This window comes from Pomacea canaliculata, linkage group LG14, assembly GCF_003073045.1.
Source record: "Pomacea canaliculata isolate SZHN2017 linkage group LG14, ASM307304v1, whole genome shotgun sequence".
NCBI lineage: Eukaryota > Metazoa > Mollusca > Gastropoda > Architaenioglossa > Ampullariidae > Pomacea > Pomacea canaliculata.
Window position 1 is genome coordinate 9,060,850 of NC_037603.1, and position 20,702 is coordinate 9,081,551.

At 45.6% G+C, this 20,702-nt stretch overlaps 1 protein-coding gene across 16 annotated transcripts in view; it reads right to left on the reverse strand.

The window, feature by feature from the left end:
• Positions 1 to 4,166: 4,166 nt before the first annotated feature.
• The window catches only part of LOC112555864 (muscleblind-like protein 2a), a 110,942-nt gene continuing 94,406 nt past the window's right edge, over positions 4,167 to 20,702 (reverse strand). For 13 of the 16 annotated variants that reach the window (XM_025224414.1, XM_025224424.1, XM_025224422.1 and 10 more), the window contains 6 exons: positions 16,131 to 16,376; positions 11,803 to 11,971; positions 10,844 to 10,891; positions 8,261 to 8,406; positions 7,153 to 7,237; positions 4,167 to 5,309 (listed from right to left, as the gene is read on the reverse strand). In XM_025224414.1, coding sequence (XP_025080199.1) covers positions 5,191 to 5,309; positions 7,153 to 7,237; positions 8,261 to 8,406; positions 10,844 to 10,891; positions 11,803 to 11,971; positions 16,131 to 16,376 — 813 coding nt within the window. In that variant the 3' untranslated portion in view covers positions 4,167 to 5,190. The other 3 variants (XM_025224427.1, XM_025224428.1, XM_025224425.1) reach the window with 3 other exon arrangements.

Sequence of the window (20,702 nt, forward strand, 5' to 3'; positions counted from 1 at the left end):
GTCACAATGTCTGAATACATGTCACGTGTGTATATTCAGGTCACAATGTCTGAATACCTGTCACGTGTCAGGTCACAATAGTATGTCACATCACACACCTCGCGACTCAGTGTATATATCCTATGTTTTAATGCCAGGACAAAGGTTTGCGGACATTTGCTTTGGCTTTGTGGGGGCATCACGGTCGCCACAGAGGACAGTAAAAGCACCATTGTAGGGTGGGGTGGGGACAGTACCAGTGACTCGCTCTCTCAGATGCTACACAAAGCACTCACTCACTCCGGTCAGTGGCGGCCACACACAAGCACAACGACAAGCTGGGACCCAACTACTGCCTCCTTCACATCGCCAAAGGTAAGGCTGTGTGGGGTGGCTAGCAACCCTTCAAGCCAAGCTGCAGTGGTGTGGGTGGGGCTGGGTGAAGGAAGTGCCAGGTGACGTGGCCAGCGCCAGGTCGTGTGACGTAACAGTGGAGCGCGATGACGACCCATCTTGGGCTGGGTGACGTAGGGTGAAGGCCGACAGAGACTGAGTCCCACAAGGCTCAGTTGTTGTCTCAGAACTTGGCACTTGTCAAGGTCTTGGCATTCACTTCATGGCTGATGACGGTTGTCACATTCTTCCATCAGCTGGTCTGGTGACGTGTAGACCAGGAGTACAGTTACAGGTGTAACGGTCACCGGCGAATTCTCCAGATTGCGGGGTAGACGGGTGGGGCCGTGAGGTGTCGTGCACATGTTGTCCATAGGAGGGAGCTGCAGTAATGCTGGCCGTAGTCTTCGTCGTCAACTCCACGATTGTGTGTGTGCGCGCGCGGTGTGAGGCAGAAGCGGTTTGTGGCTGCATGCTGACGTCGTCACTGGTGTTGGTGACGTCAGCACGTGGACCAAGCATCAAGCGCTGTCTGAAGCAAGGAGGGTGCAGCAAGTGCGTGCAGGCACACAGCCAAGTTCCCTGACGGTTTGACCTGGCTGGCTGACCTCACGCGCCACGGAAGGCTACACCTGGCGATCGTCATCGCCGCTCTTGCATAACAATCACCGGTAGAGGCGGCGGCCGGCCACAGCGGTCAGCCAGCCAGGTTAGCCTTATCATCCCCACCCCACCACCCGTCTAAAGGCTGTCAGTAACACTGCAGGAAGGTCAAAGGTGAGAAAGCCAGAGGCAGACAAAGCATACAAACGTTGGCGCACAGCAGACGACAAGGACGACACCGAATAGGAGCTGAGACTGTCGTCAGTTTAGTAGTTTATTTCCAAAACAAGTCGGCTTGAATATTTGACACATAATTTGACAGCTAAGCAGGCCAACAGATCAAAGCCATTAATATTCAGTCTCATACACAGGAAAAAGAGAGAGCAGAAGCCATAAGCCAGGTGGCGCCATCAGCAACCTGTGGCGGCAGGGAGGAGTAACTGCTGTGGTGCAGACAAGGCGGCTGGCGTGTACCTGTCTCCGCGGTGTCCATGGTGACAACGGCAAGGCTTACAGTGTGCAGGTACTACAAGCTACTGTGCATGCATAACAAAAGAAAAAAGCATCTACAAACAGCCAACAAAAACAAGTGGGTACAAGCGCTGTGCTCAGCCGGGCAAGATGGCAGCTACGCGGGGTGGGGTGGGTGTAGTGGGGTGGGGGACAGGGCCCAGTGAGGCGCAGGCGGATGTTGGGGGGGAGAGGGACACGAGTGGGCCTGCAGCTGTATGTGGGCCTGTGTGGGCACCCTTGACCTTACAGGCTTCACTGGGAGGTGAGTGGTGCTAACGGTACATCAACAGACACTGGGAGGTGTCACACACCCCCCAAGTTGATAGAGAATATGTACAGTGACGTAATGCTACAACTGTCATATACAAAAATGGAACAACAGCAAATATGAACTCACTCAGTCACCGTTAATTTGGGTCACATGACCTACACATCGACTATTTACTACACAAAAAAAAAAAAAGTGTGGGGAGGGGACACAGTGGAGACACCTTTCACATGCACACGTTGCCCCCCAACCAAGCCTCCTTTACTCTGCCGGGGGTAACGAGGTGGGGCGGAACATGAAATATCAACCCATCATTGGGTCAATCATCTCTGGACCGGCGAACCCGTAAGGGGCCCCGTCCGGATGCGTCCAACCACCCTGCCTCTCCACAGTGTGGAACAGATCACATGCTGTGGCACAGCCAACAAAAGACTCAGACCGTCACGAAGCGGCACACAAGGCGCATTCAAACAGGCCGACAATATGAAGCCTGGCCCCGCCGCCCTCATCCCCCCAGTCCGATAGTTCTACCTGACAACATACACTTTGGGAGTGTGCAGCCCAAGTCAAACAAACCCAACACAAGTTCAGTACAAGCACCATTAGAAGTGGACACGCACGCGCACACACAGCCACGCGCACAACAAGGACGCTAGGGGGGAGGGAGAGGGGGGCAGGAAAGGTCAAGGTAAAGGAATCTGAGCGTGAAGCTTACACAGACAATCGTGAACATCACAAAAAAGCGGTTGACAAGCTTTCTTGTCTTGCGCGCACAAGCACCATGGCAAAGGCCAAACAGCCCAGCTTCCCGCCTGGCGAGTGGAATCCGTCACCCACTTCGCTTCTCCATAAAAACCGATGGCAACTTCAAACAGCCCCCCCACCGCTTAGCACCAGGTCATAGCATCGAGCCTGCAGCCACCTGTCCATCCTCGCGTCCTGGCCACCACACAGGCATCAGCGTCAGACCAATCGGCTTTCGACGCCCTGTGCTAGTTGAGATGGTTGAAGGAAAAAATATTGTCCAACATATTCCATCTGTAACGGAGAGGACTGAGAACAGATAGAGCTCGAGACCGTCGTACAACAAAGGTGGAGCAGTTTCTTCCTCCAAAAGATCGGTGTAATCCTTGATATTCACAAGATAAGGAATGTCCATTCCACGCGAAATAATCCAAACCATCTACAGTACATCCACACCCATTCTCTTCAATGAGATCGCCAAACCTTGCTCTCACAAAATATAGCAAACCAATCTACAAATTTGAAAAGACACTTGAAAAACGACCACTTCAACAACATAGTGTGGGGAGGGCAGAACGAATAATTCTAGCATGAACATCATAAGCATTATCTCCCACTCGTAGACGTTGCCTACAAGGTGACTTCAAACAGAAAGGAATGAGCGCGTCTGACAAACCTGTGACAGGTCTGGGGGTTCAGTGCCATTAGGGAACGGAAAGGGCTGAGGCAGGATCAGTTGACTGCATTTTGAAAATGCCAGAAGCCCTGATAAACTATCTCATACAGGGACTACTCTCAAACATGATATGTGTCAGTCTTAAAGCTTCTCCAAACTATGAAATCACAAAACATATCTGCACAGCTGTTGATGCTCGCATATAGGGCCACAAAAGTTTACAATTGGTTTTTCTATTTCATGTTGTCACATCTAACTTAGCATGGAGTTTTCATGTTGAAAATGATTGTAAGACGGCAAAAAAAAATTAAGGGGTTAGATTTTTTTCCCAATTGTTCCCAATTTTAGAATGAGTATCCCCTTTGTCATGTTGAGAACACACATCATATATGCACAAACATCCACATCAGGAAAAATAGTCTTAGTACAACAAAAGACAGATATACATAAGCTATTTCATAAAATCACTAAATTGAATATCGTGCTAGCTAAAACTCAGTAGCCACCACCAAAACCTTAGTGGTCACTAATACAACTGTCATTCAAAGCTACGATTCGCCACAAGTGACGCCTGTTAGAAACAATAAACACCAAATGGACAACAGATGACCTCAAAAACTGCAATCAACATGAATTGGTTAATAAAAACCGACAGCCCTTTTATACACAAATTAAATCCCCCCCTGCTCTCCAACGTACCTAAAGAACAGGCCTGGCAGCATTCGACGGTTCGTATGCACCATTGATCTGGGAGTCCACTCACATTTTTTATTTTGAAGTTTTAGTTTTTGATTTTGTTTTTTGCACACGTCTGGAGTATTGGAAGGCATGCTCCTTCAGGTCTCATGCTTACTACACTACACAGCTGGCATGCTTGCAGTGCACCTTTTCGCGTGAGGCCATGTGTTGGTGTCGATGGGATTATGGCTGGCCTCCACTGGGCAGTTTGTGACCCAAATAAATTAGGGATAAGAATTGTTTTCTGTAATGCTTCTTCCTTCATCAAGTACTCACTTGTCTTCTGAATGGATCATGCAAAAAAAAAAAAACCAAAAAAAAAACCCAACTAAACAATGCTTCCTCCTGATATGGAATGAGAAGATGAACTCCCCCTTGCAACATGCTCATGTCTGGGTGTTATGTCAAAAACACGCTGGACAACTTTGGACTTCTACTTGTTCATACAAAAATAAATGGCAACAGTGAGATTGAGAAGTGTGTCCAACAGAAAGCAGCTCTTACATCCCAGGTATACACTTGTCGCCAACAACTGGGTGCCTAGCATCGAAGCTCTACCACATACCATCTGCACTTTAAAAATGACCGGTAAACACTCACTCGCTCAAGTATAGCACTGTTTGCTAGTATAACTACAATAACTATGAATGCATACATTGCTCATAGAATCTGACAAGCTGGGTCGTGTTTGTAGTGTACACATGGTGTACAAACATTCATGTACAAATTCTGGCAAGGTGGTACGGTGTAGTCTTGGTGTCTCCCTGCAGAATGAAATCCCATGTGCTCATTAAGGTATATTTGTCCCTGTCCTCTGTTTTGCTGGGAGCTGAAAGTTGTACATCAGCACTCCCAGAGACACCATAGGTACACCCATGTGCAACAACAGGTGCTAGGTGGTGGTAGCCTGTTGTCACTTGACAATGTCAGGAGAGGGGAACTTGCACAGTTCAAGATACCTGTTGCTAGTAGGGTTCAGCACCTCTGTCATTACATTAAAAGGGAAAACTCATTAAAATGATTAATTGCAAATAAACAAATCCCCCTACGGTAAATACATCTATACACAGAATGTCTGTGGACAAAAATCTGCACACTTGGTCATAACAACACTGGTGTTTTTCCTCTCCAATCATGAGCCTACGTTTAGGTTTAGCTGCAATTGGCTAGCATTCGACCAATCACAGAGCACCAAGAAATTGATGGTTGCACAGCAGTGCCAAGTCCTGTCGCCGCCTTGGTGTGTTGCTATGGTGACAGGAGGGAGCTGGACTGATCAGGTGGAAGGAGGCAGAGGCACAGGAATGTGGTAATACTTGCACGAGGCGCGTTTACACGCGTTGCGCACAGAATCACGACACACGACAACACGACCAACTTCTGTCAGCTCAACGTCTGCAACATACAAACAGGACATCAAAGCTTCCGGACCATGGCCTTGGCAACAAGGATTTGCTACTTTGAGGGGATTTGGAATCGATCATGAAAATAAAAAACCGTAGCTGGTACCACAGCTAAGTTTTAGAAAACTAACGGTTTATAAGAGTCTACATTTACACTGAAGAGAAAAATCTTGTTTCAGGTACTTGTTGTGATTGGATGTGGGGCCCTCTGGGAATTTGTCAGGACCTGTAATTATGAAGTGAGGGCAAAAACTGCAAACAGGAAAATATGAAACTTAATGCAGGTCAATGCCTGCAAATGTTCAGAGAGCGGAATGGCAGACCTAACAAAAAAGCAGTGCTGCTAAAACAACAAAGTAGTTGTTCTTTCCTTGTCTACTACCAAATGCTCATTTTGAGAAATATAACTTAAACTTTTTTTCTAAAACAACTCTTCCACTTACAACATTGCACAAAGAGTTAAACAGTGTTTGTTGGTTCCTGGAAGAATTTCATGCATTCATTAATGGGATCTGAATGTGTTTTAAAAACTGAGCTTTGTGGCCACCGACCTCAAACCTCTTCCCTCGACTCGCCTTTGATTAAGGTTTACTGCGTAACAAATTCTCTTTAAAATATTGTATAAAATATAGTTGTCATTATAGGAATAAATACATAAACTCTGAAACTCGTTGCCACATTCCAACTACTTCACCTGTAGGCAAGGTCAATAATAAGGTAATATTGCAGTTCTTAAGTTGACCATAGTAATGTTAATCTCAAAAAAGTTCTTCTTTCAGTCCTCCTGCTTCTGTTATTTTTTTTTTTAAAGAAAGTCTGGCTCTCTCACCATCTGCTCTTCATGTCTGACAGTAGTGGAGGTCATCTCAAATGTGTAAGCTGGTATAACGCTATGGTTTGTTTCTGAGCTGTTCTTATTGGGTTCTTTCTTGGCGGGGTGGGGGAGAGGGTGTCTAGGCTGGGAGACTGCAAACCACAGCCAAAGTCTGGATGGAGTATTATTGATACAACTCAGAATTGTATACGAATCAGCATGTATGTGGAACAAAAATGACGATGATTTTGTTGTTAGACTCAAGGGATTTTCCAAGGGTTATCGACTAAAATTCTGTCTACATTTTCTTTCTTTCATCTTGAAGAAGCACTTTGCTGAGCAATATTAGTCCAGTCAACCAAAACATCCGAATTTCTATCATCTGACTCGCATAGCACACACTCATGGCACTCTTCAGTCACTGATGCCGACAATCAATAGCAGTGCTTCCAGTTATGTAAAACTGATTTTTATAGCGGCCAAACTACGTAGCGTCTGCAGCATGCTCCTATCCTGTCTGTCCCTATACTGCAGTCCAGTAATCAGAGAGAAATCTGAAAGGAATAATTGAATCTACTGCATGTGTTGTCTGGAGGCATTGCTAGACAAGACTGAGAAAGCCAGTCTGTCCATGAGAAGCACATGGATGATCACTTCATTGAAGCCGTTCTGTGTAAAGACACTATTGTGCTCAGATATACTATATGTGTAGTTGTGGACTATTTTGTCAGTAATTACAAACTCAGAAAGCAGTACATTTGTGTTTAAGCTTCATAATGTTATCAAGATTTGTTTGAAGATGAAAGCTAACCACAGTTCTGAGTTCCCTAACAATGCACATAAACTCCTCTCATGACATGCTGCTGTGGACTTGTAGAGTCAAACATATTTCTCAAGCATCTGACAGGTTTGCCAGTAGAGCCCTGAGTAGGATGAATACCCCGTCTCCCACCTCGCAGACCTCCTGGTGAAACTGTGCAAGGTGGGGTGGGGGTAGGAACAGCACTTTTGACATACTCACCTTCAGAGACGTGTACAAACTTGCAGGTGGGCCTGTCACACAGACCCGCCCTAAAATCTCGGCACAGTGGGAGCGTGTCCAGCAACTGCCAAGTAAAACAGTCAGGCAGCGTGAGAAGAGCGTAGCAACATGCTTGACTTTCATCCATGCTCTCCATTACACTCTCTCCAACCTGAAACTTGTTCCTGGCATGCCTAGGCCCTGCTGACCACACACTTCCTACAATCGTTACCAATGGTTAGTAATATCATATCACTTTTAAGCGCCATGACAGGAACAAGTTCCATGACAGACCAACTATTAGTGTCAAGTCCAAGCAATAACATAATATATGCAACTGAGAAAAATGCAAAAAGCAACTTAATATGCAAGGTCTAAAGAGCAACATGATAACTGGAAGGCAATGGGTGATGATGACCACAAGCATTAGGAAGCCAAAGTCTTCTGCAAGTCAACATGTGAGGGTTAAATGTGCTGTACAAGGTTATGTGCTGTCACGTCAAGCACTTGATAGTGGTTAGGATGCCAACATTCTAGCGTGCTGAGATTTGCAAGAAATTATTACAAAATCTTGTGTACATCAGTGAGTGTGCTCTTACTGTACTTGCTGTCCCTGACTTCCATTTATCTGAAACAGTGGGACAAAACGGCTAACACCACTTTTTACACCAGTTTTCTGCTTTGTCGCTGGTGTCAGTAACATGGTTAAGTCACGAGGACTCTTCTGCTCCATCTCTGGCGCCAGCACCGTGGTCAAGTCACAACAGCATTTCTGGTCTGTCGTTGGTGTCAGTAACGTCGCTATGGCTTTTCTGCATTTCCCAAAAGATCTTTACCAATACAAGTTACATAAAAACTTCAGTGCAAGGGCTTGGCCTCAGGTGTTCGTAATTCCTATCCAAACATGTGAGACAGTCAAAATGTCTGGAAAAGGAAATGCGAAAACTTGTGCTGTCCAGTTTTGTACTTGAAGGAAGATTGTTTCGGAAATGGTAAGACTTTGGCTGAAACCTCACAACCCACCCTTCAGCCTGAAACTAAATATTTCACTGCAGTAAGATTACAGCAAGTTTAAAAAAAAAAACAACCTAAAGCAAAAGAACTGTACCTGCTTGTGTTTGTCAAAGTACTCAATGCTATAGGCATTAGAAGAAATGGCTTTGCCCACCACCGGGGTAGGGGGCGCGGCCAGGCCTCCCACCACCCGGGTCACACCGACGCCAGCCGGCGGACCACTGCTCACTACCAGCGGGTCTGGCCAAGGCAGCAGGGTTGCCAGGGCAACAAGTGGCATATGCATTTTGCAGAAGTGAGAATGGCCAAGCGAAGACATGCAGAAAATGCAGTGAAGCACACAGGAAGAAGTATGGGTGAACATGTTTTGGGCATGTAACAATGCAACATAAGAAACAAAAATTGCAATTTGAGGGGTTAACAAATTAATGAAGCCTTTAAATCAAGGAACCATACATAATACAGATAATTAAAAAAAAACCTCCAGACTGGCAGGCAGTATTTACTATTTCACTTCATTTGTATTATGGTTTTGTTATATATTTTCCAATGCTTGTTTTATACTTCCGCTGTGCGACAGTCCGATCAGCATGAACAATGAGCTACTGAGACACAGACAATGTTCCAGTGCATCAGCTACCGACTACTGCCTGCTTGTCTGGTCATCAATGTGTGCATTTCTCTTGAAAGGTGTCGAGGCTGGTGACCACAGGTGTCACAAGATGGAGTGCTCAAGACATACAAGACAAAAGCCAACAGAAATCCACACATTTCAAGACCCCAACGTTCGTGCTATACCAAATAATGAGCAACCAAATTGTTCAAAAAAAAAACAAAAAACAAAAAAAAACAAAAACAAAAAAACGAAAACAAAATACACAGTAGAAAAAGATGGGAATGTGCTGACAGCATTTTGCTGGGTTTGTGGTTGAAAGTACAAGAGAATGCACTTTAAGAACTATCATGCTACTTAAACTGCGGGAATGAGCATCACTCTCAGCACATTCCCATCCAGGCTGACACAAGAGCTGGAATCAACAGAGGCTGTGGGAAAACAATGCAAGTGTGCTGAAGATAAAATAACAATTAGCAGTCACTTCAGGGCAGGTGTTAATTGAGGCTGTCAGCTGTAATGTGATTTTGTAGCTAAGCATGTCTACTCACTTCTTGAATCATTACACTCATCACCTGTTCAGATACCTTCCCAAATTTCTAATGCCCCATAATAACACATCGTACAAAACAAGACATGAATGATCACGCTAAAAGATGTTCTCATGAGGGACAACAGCTGCAATTATGTGCTCTAAGTAGTGATGAGCTGAGTACAGTGTGGTCAGCATATAATCAGTCTTTCTTTCATCAGTCTGTCATCCCTTGACTATACCAGTCAGTGGGTGGAGCACGTGGATAACCATGAGAATAAGGCGTGTCCTCACCACTCACGCTGGACTTGGGTGATAGCGAGCAGGTCCTGCACAAGACCACAAGTCCACTCCTTCACTTTCACAAGCCAGTTATTTCTCCGGCTACTGCAACATCGACTATCCTCCAAGGTACCTCAAAGAAGTCTTGAACTGAGTGTTGTGCTGGGTCACATGACCACCAAACCAGCATATGCCACTTGACTGTTTAGTAGGGTTCCTGGTGTCCAACAAGTGTGGTGACCATATTTTGTACAAAGTCCTTAGTCTTCTGTAGCTTGTATGACATCCACAGCAGCCTCCTCAGGCATTTGCTGGAGTGCCTGGATTCTCTTCATCCAGTGAGCAGAGTTCATGTTTCGCATCCGTAAAGCAGGATCAGTGCTACGAGGGACTTGTACACATCGCACGTCGTAGTAAATCTGATGTTATGGCTGTGCCAGACCCTGTCCAGCCTAGGCACTGCTGCTTTTGCTGTGGCATTCTCTGATGAATACATCTGTTATGGAGCCGCCATCTTTAGAAAGGATGGCTCTCAGATACTTACCAGCTGATTACATCTTCAAGTCCTACTCTACTACTTGCTTGCTTAATGCCCTTGACTTTGCTCTTGCCAGTGCTGATCTTCATTCCATGCGAGTTGAAGTCAGTCTGTTGGTAAGGTCTCGCCTCTCTTGGTGCCTGATACGAGACTGATGTCGTCTGCAAAGTGTAGGCTGCAAATCGGCCTTCCATGGATGGAAATGGAAGTGTGGAGGTTGTGGAGGGCTTCGTGACAAAGTGGATGTTAGCCAGACAGCTGTGTGCAGTGTGGTCAGCAGATGACCGTTACTAGCAAAGTACACATACATAATCACAGCTGTGTGAAGTGTGTGGTCAGCACATAACGTGTCATTGGCAAAGTGCTTATCAGCCAGAAATGTGCAACATGGTCAGTACATGACAGCTGGTCACTGGCAAATGGAATGTTAGCTAAATTTCCCATGAGAACCACTAAGACATGGGCTAACATGATTAATGCAATAGCTAAATACAGCAGGGAACATGCCAGAACTCTCACCTGATTAGTACATGACGGTGGACAAGACCAAACTAAAACAGCTTTGCAAAATTTTAAAAAAAGTTTTATTAGAGAACACAAAGTATCTAGCAGAGTCAAAATTAAAAATAGAAAATCCAGTTGAAGGACGGCTAGAGACAGAAAGAAAAAGAAAGAGTGAGAGAAAAAGAAAGTAAGAAAAAGCGGTATGTACCTGCTGGCAGATAGTTTGGATAATTGGAAGACATCACTTCCGTGCTATCTACAACACACAAGAGGAGAAAAGGCCACATGAACATCATGAGCATCACTTGCAGGCATAGACAGTGGTGGGGTGGAAAAGGGTTTAGCATTTATTGACGGTGGGTGGGTGCACAAGGCGGCAATAGCCAAACAGCTAGAGCAGGCTAAGGACTTGCTAGCACTGATGCTGGCCGTCTTGACCTGGCTCTCATCTGTCCGACAGCGGGTGGCCACAAGTTATGTAGTTGTGTCAACCTAAGGGGACCTTTCATCTGCTAATATGAGTTGTAGGGCTGCACAAGCAAGCCAATCAGGGTCACCTGCAATGGCACTATGCTGAGTCTGATCAATAAAATACGTGGCCCCACACACTGCAAACTTTCTAATAGCTGGCTGCTGGTGTGGTGAATAAAGTCATCAGATGATTAACTACTTTCGAACATTCAAGTACACAGGTGGCCAACAACAGCCTGACATCCATGCAGACAACAGAATACAAGCTTGTGTATTTTGTGTGTGTGTGTGCATGCTTGCTCTTGAGGCCACATGTCAGAGGTCACAGAGAACAAGAACAGTGATCAACAGCTGTATGTAGGGTGGACACCAAGCAACCGGTGTGTGCCAAAGACAGAGATATGCAAGGTGGCGAAATGTGACAAAAATGTGCACATACTGGATGGTATTCATACTGTGATCTCTTTCTAGCATGCAGTAAAGCCAGCACATTGTGAATCTTAACAGGTCACACTTGATACAAGACAGTGCCTGCAGTACAACACTTGCATCAAACAGGTTATCAGCTTCAGAGCACACAATGACACTCACTTTCACAGCGCGCACACACACATACACACACATATATACCCTGAACATACACATGACAAAAATAAAAGATTGTAAGGGAGAGTGTGATGAGCTGCATTCACTCACATGTTACAGGGATGAAGGGCTGCTGCTGAAGCTGTTGCATCAAGGTGGCTTGGTGGTAAGCAGTGCTCAGCGTCGGCTGGTACATTGGGAAAGTGCTCTTGCCCAGCCCATCATTGGCTACAGCCACCCGCTTGTAGGGCGGCACCTGCAAGCCCAGCTGGGGCGCCGCCTGGCGGGCAAGAATGAAGCCACGTTAGCGGCAGCCATGTTGGTGGGTTAGATCACATGCAAGGCAAGTGAAGGTTTTACTCCCAGAGTCAAAGGGGAAAAAAAATTGGAGAAAAGAGACCCCCCACTCAGTAATAAAACTGCCAAGCGTTACTACATGCCTCCCTGCTCCCCCCAACCCCAGACAAAGTGCTATGTAAGAAGACATGAAGCATTAAAACTGTTGGTTGGTTTGTCTTGAAAAACACCGCTACTGAGCCAAAAACTAGTTCTGGCTGACTTACAAAAGGAACAAATCCATCTGGTGTTAATACAAGAGACCAACAGCACAAAAGTGTTACAGTTATCTACCAAGAGTTGCATTAAGATAGAAATGCTCTACAATATTCATTACACATATATAGGCTTGAGAAAAACTGTTTAAAGTACTGTTGGTTCTATGAGGTCTGCAGAATCACATGACAACAACAGAGAGGCTGGAAAACTCCGGTCTACCCAGGGTGGCTTTCCCAGCAAGCCTACGTGAGCAGGCTGTGTTTAGCAGTACAGTACAGCACAGCACTGCAAGGGCACTGTACCAACAACAGCATTCCGGCCAAAGCCGCCATGCAAAAGGCTATGTGTGAAACGTACGTCAGGCCGTGAAAAAAGAAGGCTTCTGCCAATAAGAAATAAAAGAAGACAGACGTTTTGGGTAAAAAAAAAAAAAAAAAAAATCTACAAAGCAAGATACGCGAGAGCTACAAGACGCTCTGCTTGTCATGTGACTGTGCAACTCATAGTAAAATTCAAAAGCATTTCTACAGCTACATGCAAAGCATCATGGGAAAAAAAGTACCAGAACGAGCTCATCGGCAGGGTCCCGAGGTCGTTTCCTGCTCTGGTTCAAGACCTCAACCACTTGCGGCTAATTAGTATGCACAGCGCATGATGGCATTGGCCAATGAAATGTCAGCACAGCGGCATGGCATGGCGGGGTTGCAGCACAGACAACAGCAAGCGGCAAGGCATGACGGGTGATGGAAATAAAAACAGAGGCACCATGGATAAAGTCATCATCATCATGCAAAGATAATGTCTTGTGGTTAACTCCATCACACAAAGCAATAATAGAACAGATATCATGCCAATGTTTGGAGTGCATGGACAGACCTCTAGGACTCCCCCTCCCCCCAAAAACAAATTTAAAAAAAAAAAAAAACAGAAAAAAGGGAGGAAACTGCATTCTGACTGGGATTTAATGGAAAACTGAGGGCATGGTCTACTGAGTGAGGAACACCAGAGTAATTTGTGTCTTAACTTTGAAGTCTGTTTTCTGTGGCCACTGGATGGCAAAACCCTTGAACAGCAAAAAGTTCAAGACTTTATGGATTGTAACCTGATGGATTTACAATACTTTTATGATGAACTTGGCAAACATGGGGGTAGGCGAACAACAGCTGACATGGTCAAATATCAAACTGTTGGTAAAGTGGTTATATTTCCAGCAATAACAAAGGAAAGAAAATCACTGCCCAGTGTAGTAAACATTTATTGGGCCATCATCTCTTGGGCTAGTTGTGAAGTAGCAGCCTTTGACAGAACTTAAGTGATGAGAAGTCTGCACAACAGCTTCACTACCAAGCCCTCATTCAAGCCTCAAACAGCAGAGCTGCACTGGCTGGCAAGACTTGTAAGGAGTCAGACATGGGGAGTAGGTTGGGTGGGCAAGATATCCAAACGAAAGGAAGCTTTTGTTGTGGATCTGTATCGGTTCTCAACCCCCTGCCCCCACCAACTGAAACAAATCTTTCAGTAAGCAGAAATACGTTCCTGGCCCCAACTGGAAAAAAAAAATCTTTTAGTAAGCAGAAATAAGTTTCTGGCCTAAACCGTCCTGTGGCAAGGAGCAAAAGACTACAGTTAAAAGCCAGTGCTGTTTGAAAATAAAACAAGTAACTACTTCCTTTTTCTTCACATCTACTCTCCCATGTTGAAGTGCTGCTAAACAAATACAACAAGGGTGAAAAAACCCCAGCAGAATACACTAATGGAATATGCTACTCTGATCAGTGACATAAACTATTCTGATGAACTCAAGCACTAGTGCTTGCGCCTCTTGGGAAGTGCCACACTTTGCCCCATCTATGTCAACAAACAAAAGATAGCAAGGGTGGACATCAAAATACCGCAGCTGTCATGTGTCGATCTTTTCCCAGGCTCTTGACCAGAAGATTGAGCCTGCCTGCTCAGCAATACAGAAAAGTTTCTTTCTTGATGTTTGTCCTGAGACGTGCAGCACTCTATGCACGCTGACCATTCCAAACACTCTTGGACACTGTGCTGTCCCTCTTCATGAAAGAGGAATAGCTCACAATATATGATACAATGAAATTCTTTAAAAGGATCTTATCCTTGGCACAAAAAAATAAACGGTGGACTTCCAAATTCACAATGAAGGTAACTCTGCTGCGCGGTACACCGAGTCAGGAATGTTTCTGATCAAACATTCCACCACATGCATTCGTAGCACATTCTTGTTGTTCGCTCTTGTGTAGAAAATGTGCTCAGATCCTTCGTGTAAATGTTTTCACCCCAACCCTGAGGCGCTGAGTCTGCCCAGGCTGTGGTCCAGCAGAGACGGAGAAGCGAGACCTGTAGCTGGGAAATGCAGGCAGGTGCTGGCCACACGTGGGAGGGGGGGAGCACATGTGGGGAGGAGGGATGAGGAAGAAAACAAGGGACAGAGAGAAATTAAAAAAAAAAAAATGCAGTTGAAGGTTTTATTGGTCAGTGTTAAGTCAAGACAGTCACCAGACTACAAAGCAAGCATATTAAGGCAAGCAGCCAGAAAGAACAAAAGTGACAGGCAACCTGGAGCACAGCTTCTGCCCCATGCCGTCTGCCGCAGGCAAGGGAACCATGTGGATGTGGTTCATTCTAATCCACAGTGACGGCAAGGAATATCTCATAGGATGTGTGGGCCATGCTGCCCCAGCAAACCTATGGCCAGTGGAAGCAAAGCCAGTGTCCCATGCAGGCAACAAAAAGGCAGAAAATCAAGCTGAAGCTGAAGCATGCAGGCCGAAGAAACTGCACTTACGCTGTGCTAACACAGTAGCATACTGCTCTTGCGCTCACACAATGCACGTGCTAACAGTACTGCACTGTGCTAACAGCACAGCAGTGAACACTTTCACACTTGGACAAAAAGACCATGCATATAAAAAGATAATGCTTCATTACAAATAATGAATGATGGGATAAAAAAAAAACTGTAGGATGCAAGGCACGCTCTAAGCACAATATGACAGATGGACAGCCATATAGCCAACTGACCGAGTCTGACTGGCTGCCGCATGGAGAGATCATCAGACAGCCAACCACATGGCTACAAGCTGTTCCAACAGCACATAATCAGCATCTAGCTAGCAGTCTCCCTTCTAGCCCAGCCCAACCCACAAGTTTCTGGAGAATACAATGCACACACTGCTGGGTGTCTAAGCCATAGGATGTTTACATTCAGCGCTGTGGTTCTCATTGGCTTAGCTGTGGATTTTGCTTGTTCATGCCATCACCAAAATACACCGTTGATTTGTTTCTGTCCAGGGCAGGGTCAGACTCGGCATGCACACTCACGCAGATGAAGCTCTGTCTTAACTGCCTCTCTGTCATAACAGCTTATTTTCTAGTACTGTCTTCTTCTACAACTAGCTGGGCCACCATCTCATGCTTTTCTGGTGGAGATAATCTCTCAGCACTTGTAATCTAATTGTTCCCCGAATTCTCAGTCTTGTTGAGTATAGATATCAGTGTCTCCCCCCTCATCACCTTCTAAACAACATTCTCTCTCCAGCCCCCCTTCCCACAACTCTCTTATTTACAGCCTGTGACACCATAGCCTCTATCACTGCATCTAGCAAAAGTGGTTGTACACTTCCCGGTCACTTACACCACCTGCTTGTGAACTAACTAGTTGGTTACCTGCTTCTAAAACAGAGCTCCAGTTACGCAGCAAAAGCACAGCAGCAGGGAAAGACAAGTTGCAGTGTTGCTATAGAGACCAGAAAGCAAGACTGCAGGAAAGTACAGGCAACTCTCAAGCCACTGTGGATAGGAAAGCTACAGAAAGAGACAAAGAGAGAGAGGAAGAGAGAAAAGGAATGCGAGTGTGGCCCTACCAATGCTGGGGCCTGTGCGGTGGCAGCAGAGTTGGCGCGCTGCTGGGCGGCCTTGATCTGTGACTGCAGGTGGGCAGGTGGGTGAAAATATCTACACGAGTCTCGTGTACACTTGTTCTTTATGAAATCCATACACACCGTAACATGGTTGTCTGACGAGTCCACAGTTACATTTTCTGTTGGGTGAGCAAAACGACACTCACTAGCTTGTCGAGTGCATGTACCCCTTTGAAATTCTCGACATACCTGAAAACACCCAGAAACATGAAGAGTAGGAAAGTTGCCATGTTTGGCGAAATGCTTGTTATAATGCAACCCCCCCCCTTCCCTACCAGTTATTACACCAGGTGTAATAAAGCTGTAGTACCACAAAGCATTTTCGATAAAGTATCAACACTACGGCTGTCAGCGAGACATGACGAATGACACACAAGTGCTGCTCTCCACTTGGACAAGTTGCCTCATGTCAATGGGCAACAAAAAAGCCAACATGGCAGTAAGAGAACATTGTGCCTATTGCCCCATTCGCCTGGCAAGTTCCTCAACCTAGTTATCTGGTCATTTGACTTCATATATATATATACACACACACTGCGTGCATGACCAACCCATGTCCTGCCACTATCATGTGATCAAGCATATCCTGTCAATGTGCCTTTCTACAATTCCTTGTCAAAAGTAGTCTAGCAAGCAGCTGGACTAATATCTCATCACTTTCCACCTTCTATAAACCTCCCCCACCTAACACACAATCTTCATGTGACCTCAACGTGTGTCTTGTCACCTACTCCCACTAAGACTTGCTTGTTACTCAAGCTCCTGCCTTTTTAGAAGGCGGACACAGTCAAGTTGTTCTAAACAGTGTTAATTCTTAAAAATGAGACTTCAGTTTGCACAAAAAAGCCTTCAGATGTTGAGACTGCCTGAGGTGATAATTGCAGGATGAGAATCTCGCACAAAGGCTGCCTACTACACACCAAATAATCCTACAGCCGCATCACACATGAGCAGGGTCAGTCCTCTTCATGCCTGATGCAAATGCTTTTCACATTAAACAAAAACTTGTGACAGCAGCAAATTTTGCATTACTTTATTTGATGTGACTATCCTCTAGTTACTTGTGTCTTGCTGTTCCATTGTTGACTGTACGTTGGCACTGCCAATCCTTCGCCAGATTCCTCAGTCCATCTCAGCCTCGTCCTTTAACAGTGGATGCTATGACCAGAACCTTTCCATGTGCTGACCCATGCTAATTCACCTGCTTCTTATACTGTCTTTTTTTTCCCCCAACCGCTGCTACTCCTACTGGCTTGTGCTGCACAGTTTTCCATAAGCAAAGTCTGCTTGCCAAGGTTAATCATGTGTACATGCACAGCTGTGTATATAGAAATGAAACTATGAAAAGATGTAAAAACTCCTTAGTCAAAGAGAAGCACTAAGGCAGAGAACTTGGTCTTAAAGCTGCAATGGCAAGCCTGATGATGAGTCAACAAGCCACCAGCTGGCACATCTTGTCGCTGCTTTGCCAGTGTGCACACAAGGGAAAGCACTCTCACTGCCTGTGGCTTCAAAGCATGATCAATCACACTGCATCAAACAATAGTACATGTTAACTGCGAATCGAGCAGGCTAGGCAGAGGCAGATGAGCAGCATAGATAAAAGATAAGGGGATGGGTGGTGGGGGAAGACATGGGGCACATCAGTCACAGGAGGGAACCAGCCTGGAAACAGCAACAGCAGCAAAACTTGTCGAGTACTCTTGCCATGACCAGGCCACATCTCTCTCCCCGGGGACAGGATGTTCTACAGCAGCAGCAAGCTAGACTAGAGACTGTGGAAAGCCTGCAGCCAGGAGATAAGCTGGAACTTGGTGACACAACATGGGCAGGGATGTCACCCGAAGGTGTTACTACCCCCAAGCTGAGAAAGGGCTAACACAGGAAGACATCAGAGTGTACTGCCACTTGCCCAGTGCTGCTGGGCAAAAAACAACTAACCTGGTATGGACTTGCAAGGAAGAAGTCCAACATGGGGGCTTCCTGACTGGTCTCACCACTCTCAGATGGGGACTGCTGGCAGCAAAGCCAAGGTGTAAAAGACAAAGCAACCAAGTGACAAGACATACTGCTAGAGGAAGTTCCAGTCAAGGCAGCTGTGGACAAGGACACCCAGGGGCAGTGTAGGCATAACAGCTGCTCTAGGTTAGGGTTGATGTTGACCCCACCTTCCCCACTTCATCCAGCCATTCATAATCTCCCTCCTCCCCTAAACTTTCCAGCTTCTCCAAGGACAAGATCAAGATCATTATGTTCCCTGAAGTAGGTCCAGCTAGACAACAGGAAAAATATTAGGCACCTTGAGATAGGCACAGCGCCATCATGCCTTATCAATTGTTTGGTTACACGCTGTCATGTGAGAGAAAATACAAGCTCCTTCTAAATGGTCTAGTACAAAGTATGCAAAAAAGTATGCAATATACATATTTTTGAAGTATAAATGTCAGAATGAAGATGGCAGGGATCAGTAAGCAAAGGTAGTTGGTAGTAGAAACAATCCTGTCAGGACGGTCGAATGGTTCAGGACGCAAACAGGATTTTTACCAATTAAGTTAAAAAAAAAAAACCCAAAAGAAGTGAAGACGCAAGACTGTTGGATGAAAAGCCATTGTACTACTATATGTGTAGTAAATGTATGCAAACCAAGCAACTGTAATAAAAGAAAACAGAAAGAATCAACTCAATCATGAAGGCGATGCAATAAGCTACACATGTTCAATATCAGCAGGCCGCGGTTCTCTGTGAGCCCAGCCTCATGTCTGCCTCTCTGTCTCCTGGCCCAGGCCTTCGCCCAGCCACCATTAGCTCGCATGCTTGTCAAGTCTTTGCACAGCTAGTCACAGGTCAGACATGGGTGCTGCTGGACTTCAGAGAACCAAGGCACCGCCAGATTACGCTCCCTACAAGAACAGAGAGAAACAAATGCAAATAGTCGCAGCACTGGAAACCCACATCAATGACAAGAGACCCAGCCATGAATGTTCGTTCAACACATGACAGTGAAGGACATTCACAGGACGTGACATACACACACTTTTCCCTGCCAGGATCTTAGCACGGGACCTGGACACTGCAGGACAAGGCAGTGGAGACATAATGCTAGTAGGGCAGGGCAGGACTAAGGCAACATATGCTAGTGGGGCAGACCAGTGGGGATCAAATGCTAAAGAAGGTGCTGTGGTGACAAATATGCTTCTAGGGCAGGGAGTGGGATGTTTGACATGGGGATGGAGGATGAGGGAGGTGTCAGGTGCTACTCTGTGTGGGTGAGGGTTGATCCTGAGCAACCACTTTCAGAGATGCTAATGTCCTATAACATATTTCAGGCCTGCCTCAACCACTGTCAGACACACTGTTATGTCGTCATGCCTGAACTATGTAAGTAAGTGCAACCTGCAGACATTATCTCCATATATAGACTGCCTCTGTATGAAGGAACTATTTCTGGTAGGGCTTGCTAGCTGTGCTGTAATGCCACTAGTGTCTTGCCTTATAGAAATGTCAGTGTGCATCATATCAAGTAGGCACAAACAATACTGAATGGGTGGTAAGTCCTCTGATCAAGGAACACTCCACTCTTAGAACACGTTCAGTCTGCAGGGAGTGGTGTTCATAATGCCTTCTGATCTTGAACATCTACAAATCTACTGTTGGTAAGATACTACTGGCTGGCACTTTAATCTCAAGATTAAAACTCTTCTCTCAAATGTTCTGTTACAATCTATCAGGCCAGACTGTGTACAGTGCCCTACATGTTAACATATTTAGCTGGCAAGTCATCGTACAGTGAGCTGACAAGTCTTGGCTAGCCTGATGGAGAAGAAACTGACCTGAAGTGAGAAGGGGTCAAGCAAGTTGGGGGCAACCCTATTCCTTTCTGTCTTGCCACTGTTCTGGTCAGAGAGGGAGGCAGTGAGGGATGAAAGAAAGGGATTGGGGTGGTGGCTAAGAGAGAAGGTGGGGGGTGGGTGGTTACAGAAGATGTGACTGTAAACAGCAACATAGCATCATACCAAACTTCAAAACACACCCGCTCCCAACAACAAACAGTAGTCCCTCTCTAGCCACAAAAATAGTGTCTTCATTTTAATGCATGTACAAGCTGCAGAAAGGGCAAAGATGAGCAAAGCTCACACAGTCCCATATGCACATTCATCTTCACAAAACTTCACTGCTGAGGTGCACACACACACATACGCATCTTCAGCACACAGCCCCACCCACGCACACACAGATGACAGTTGTAAGCATGATAGAAATACTGGCTGTCACAACACTGGAGTTTACTTCTCAGTCATGCTGTCAGAATGTACACGTTTCTTCGGTTTAACAGTCACAACAACTGTCAGTCTATCAGCTGCCATCACAACCCTGGCTTTGCTTACATTGTCACAGTCATGTTATCTTCTCAGTTCTTACTGATGTCTCCAGTACTGTCAGTAACAAATATATTGCTAACATCAATGGCTGTCACAACAATTGTATGTTGAGGTGGTTTTGCTGTCACAATGCTTG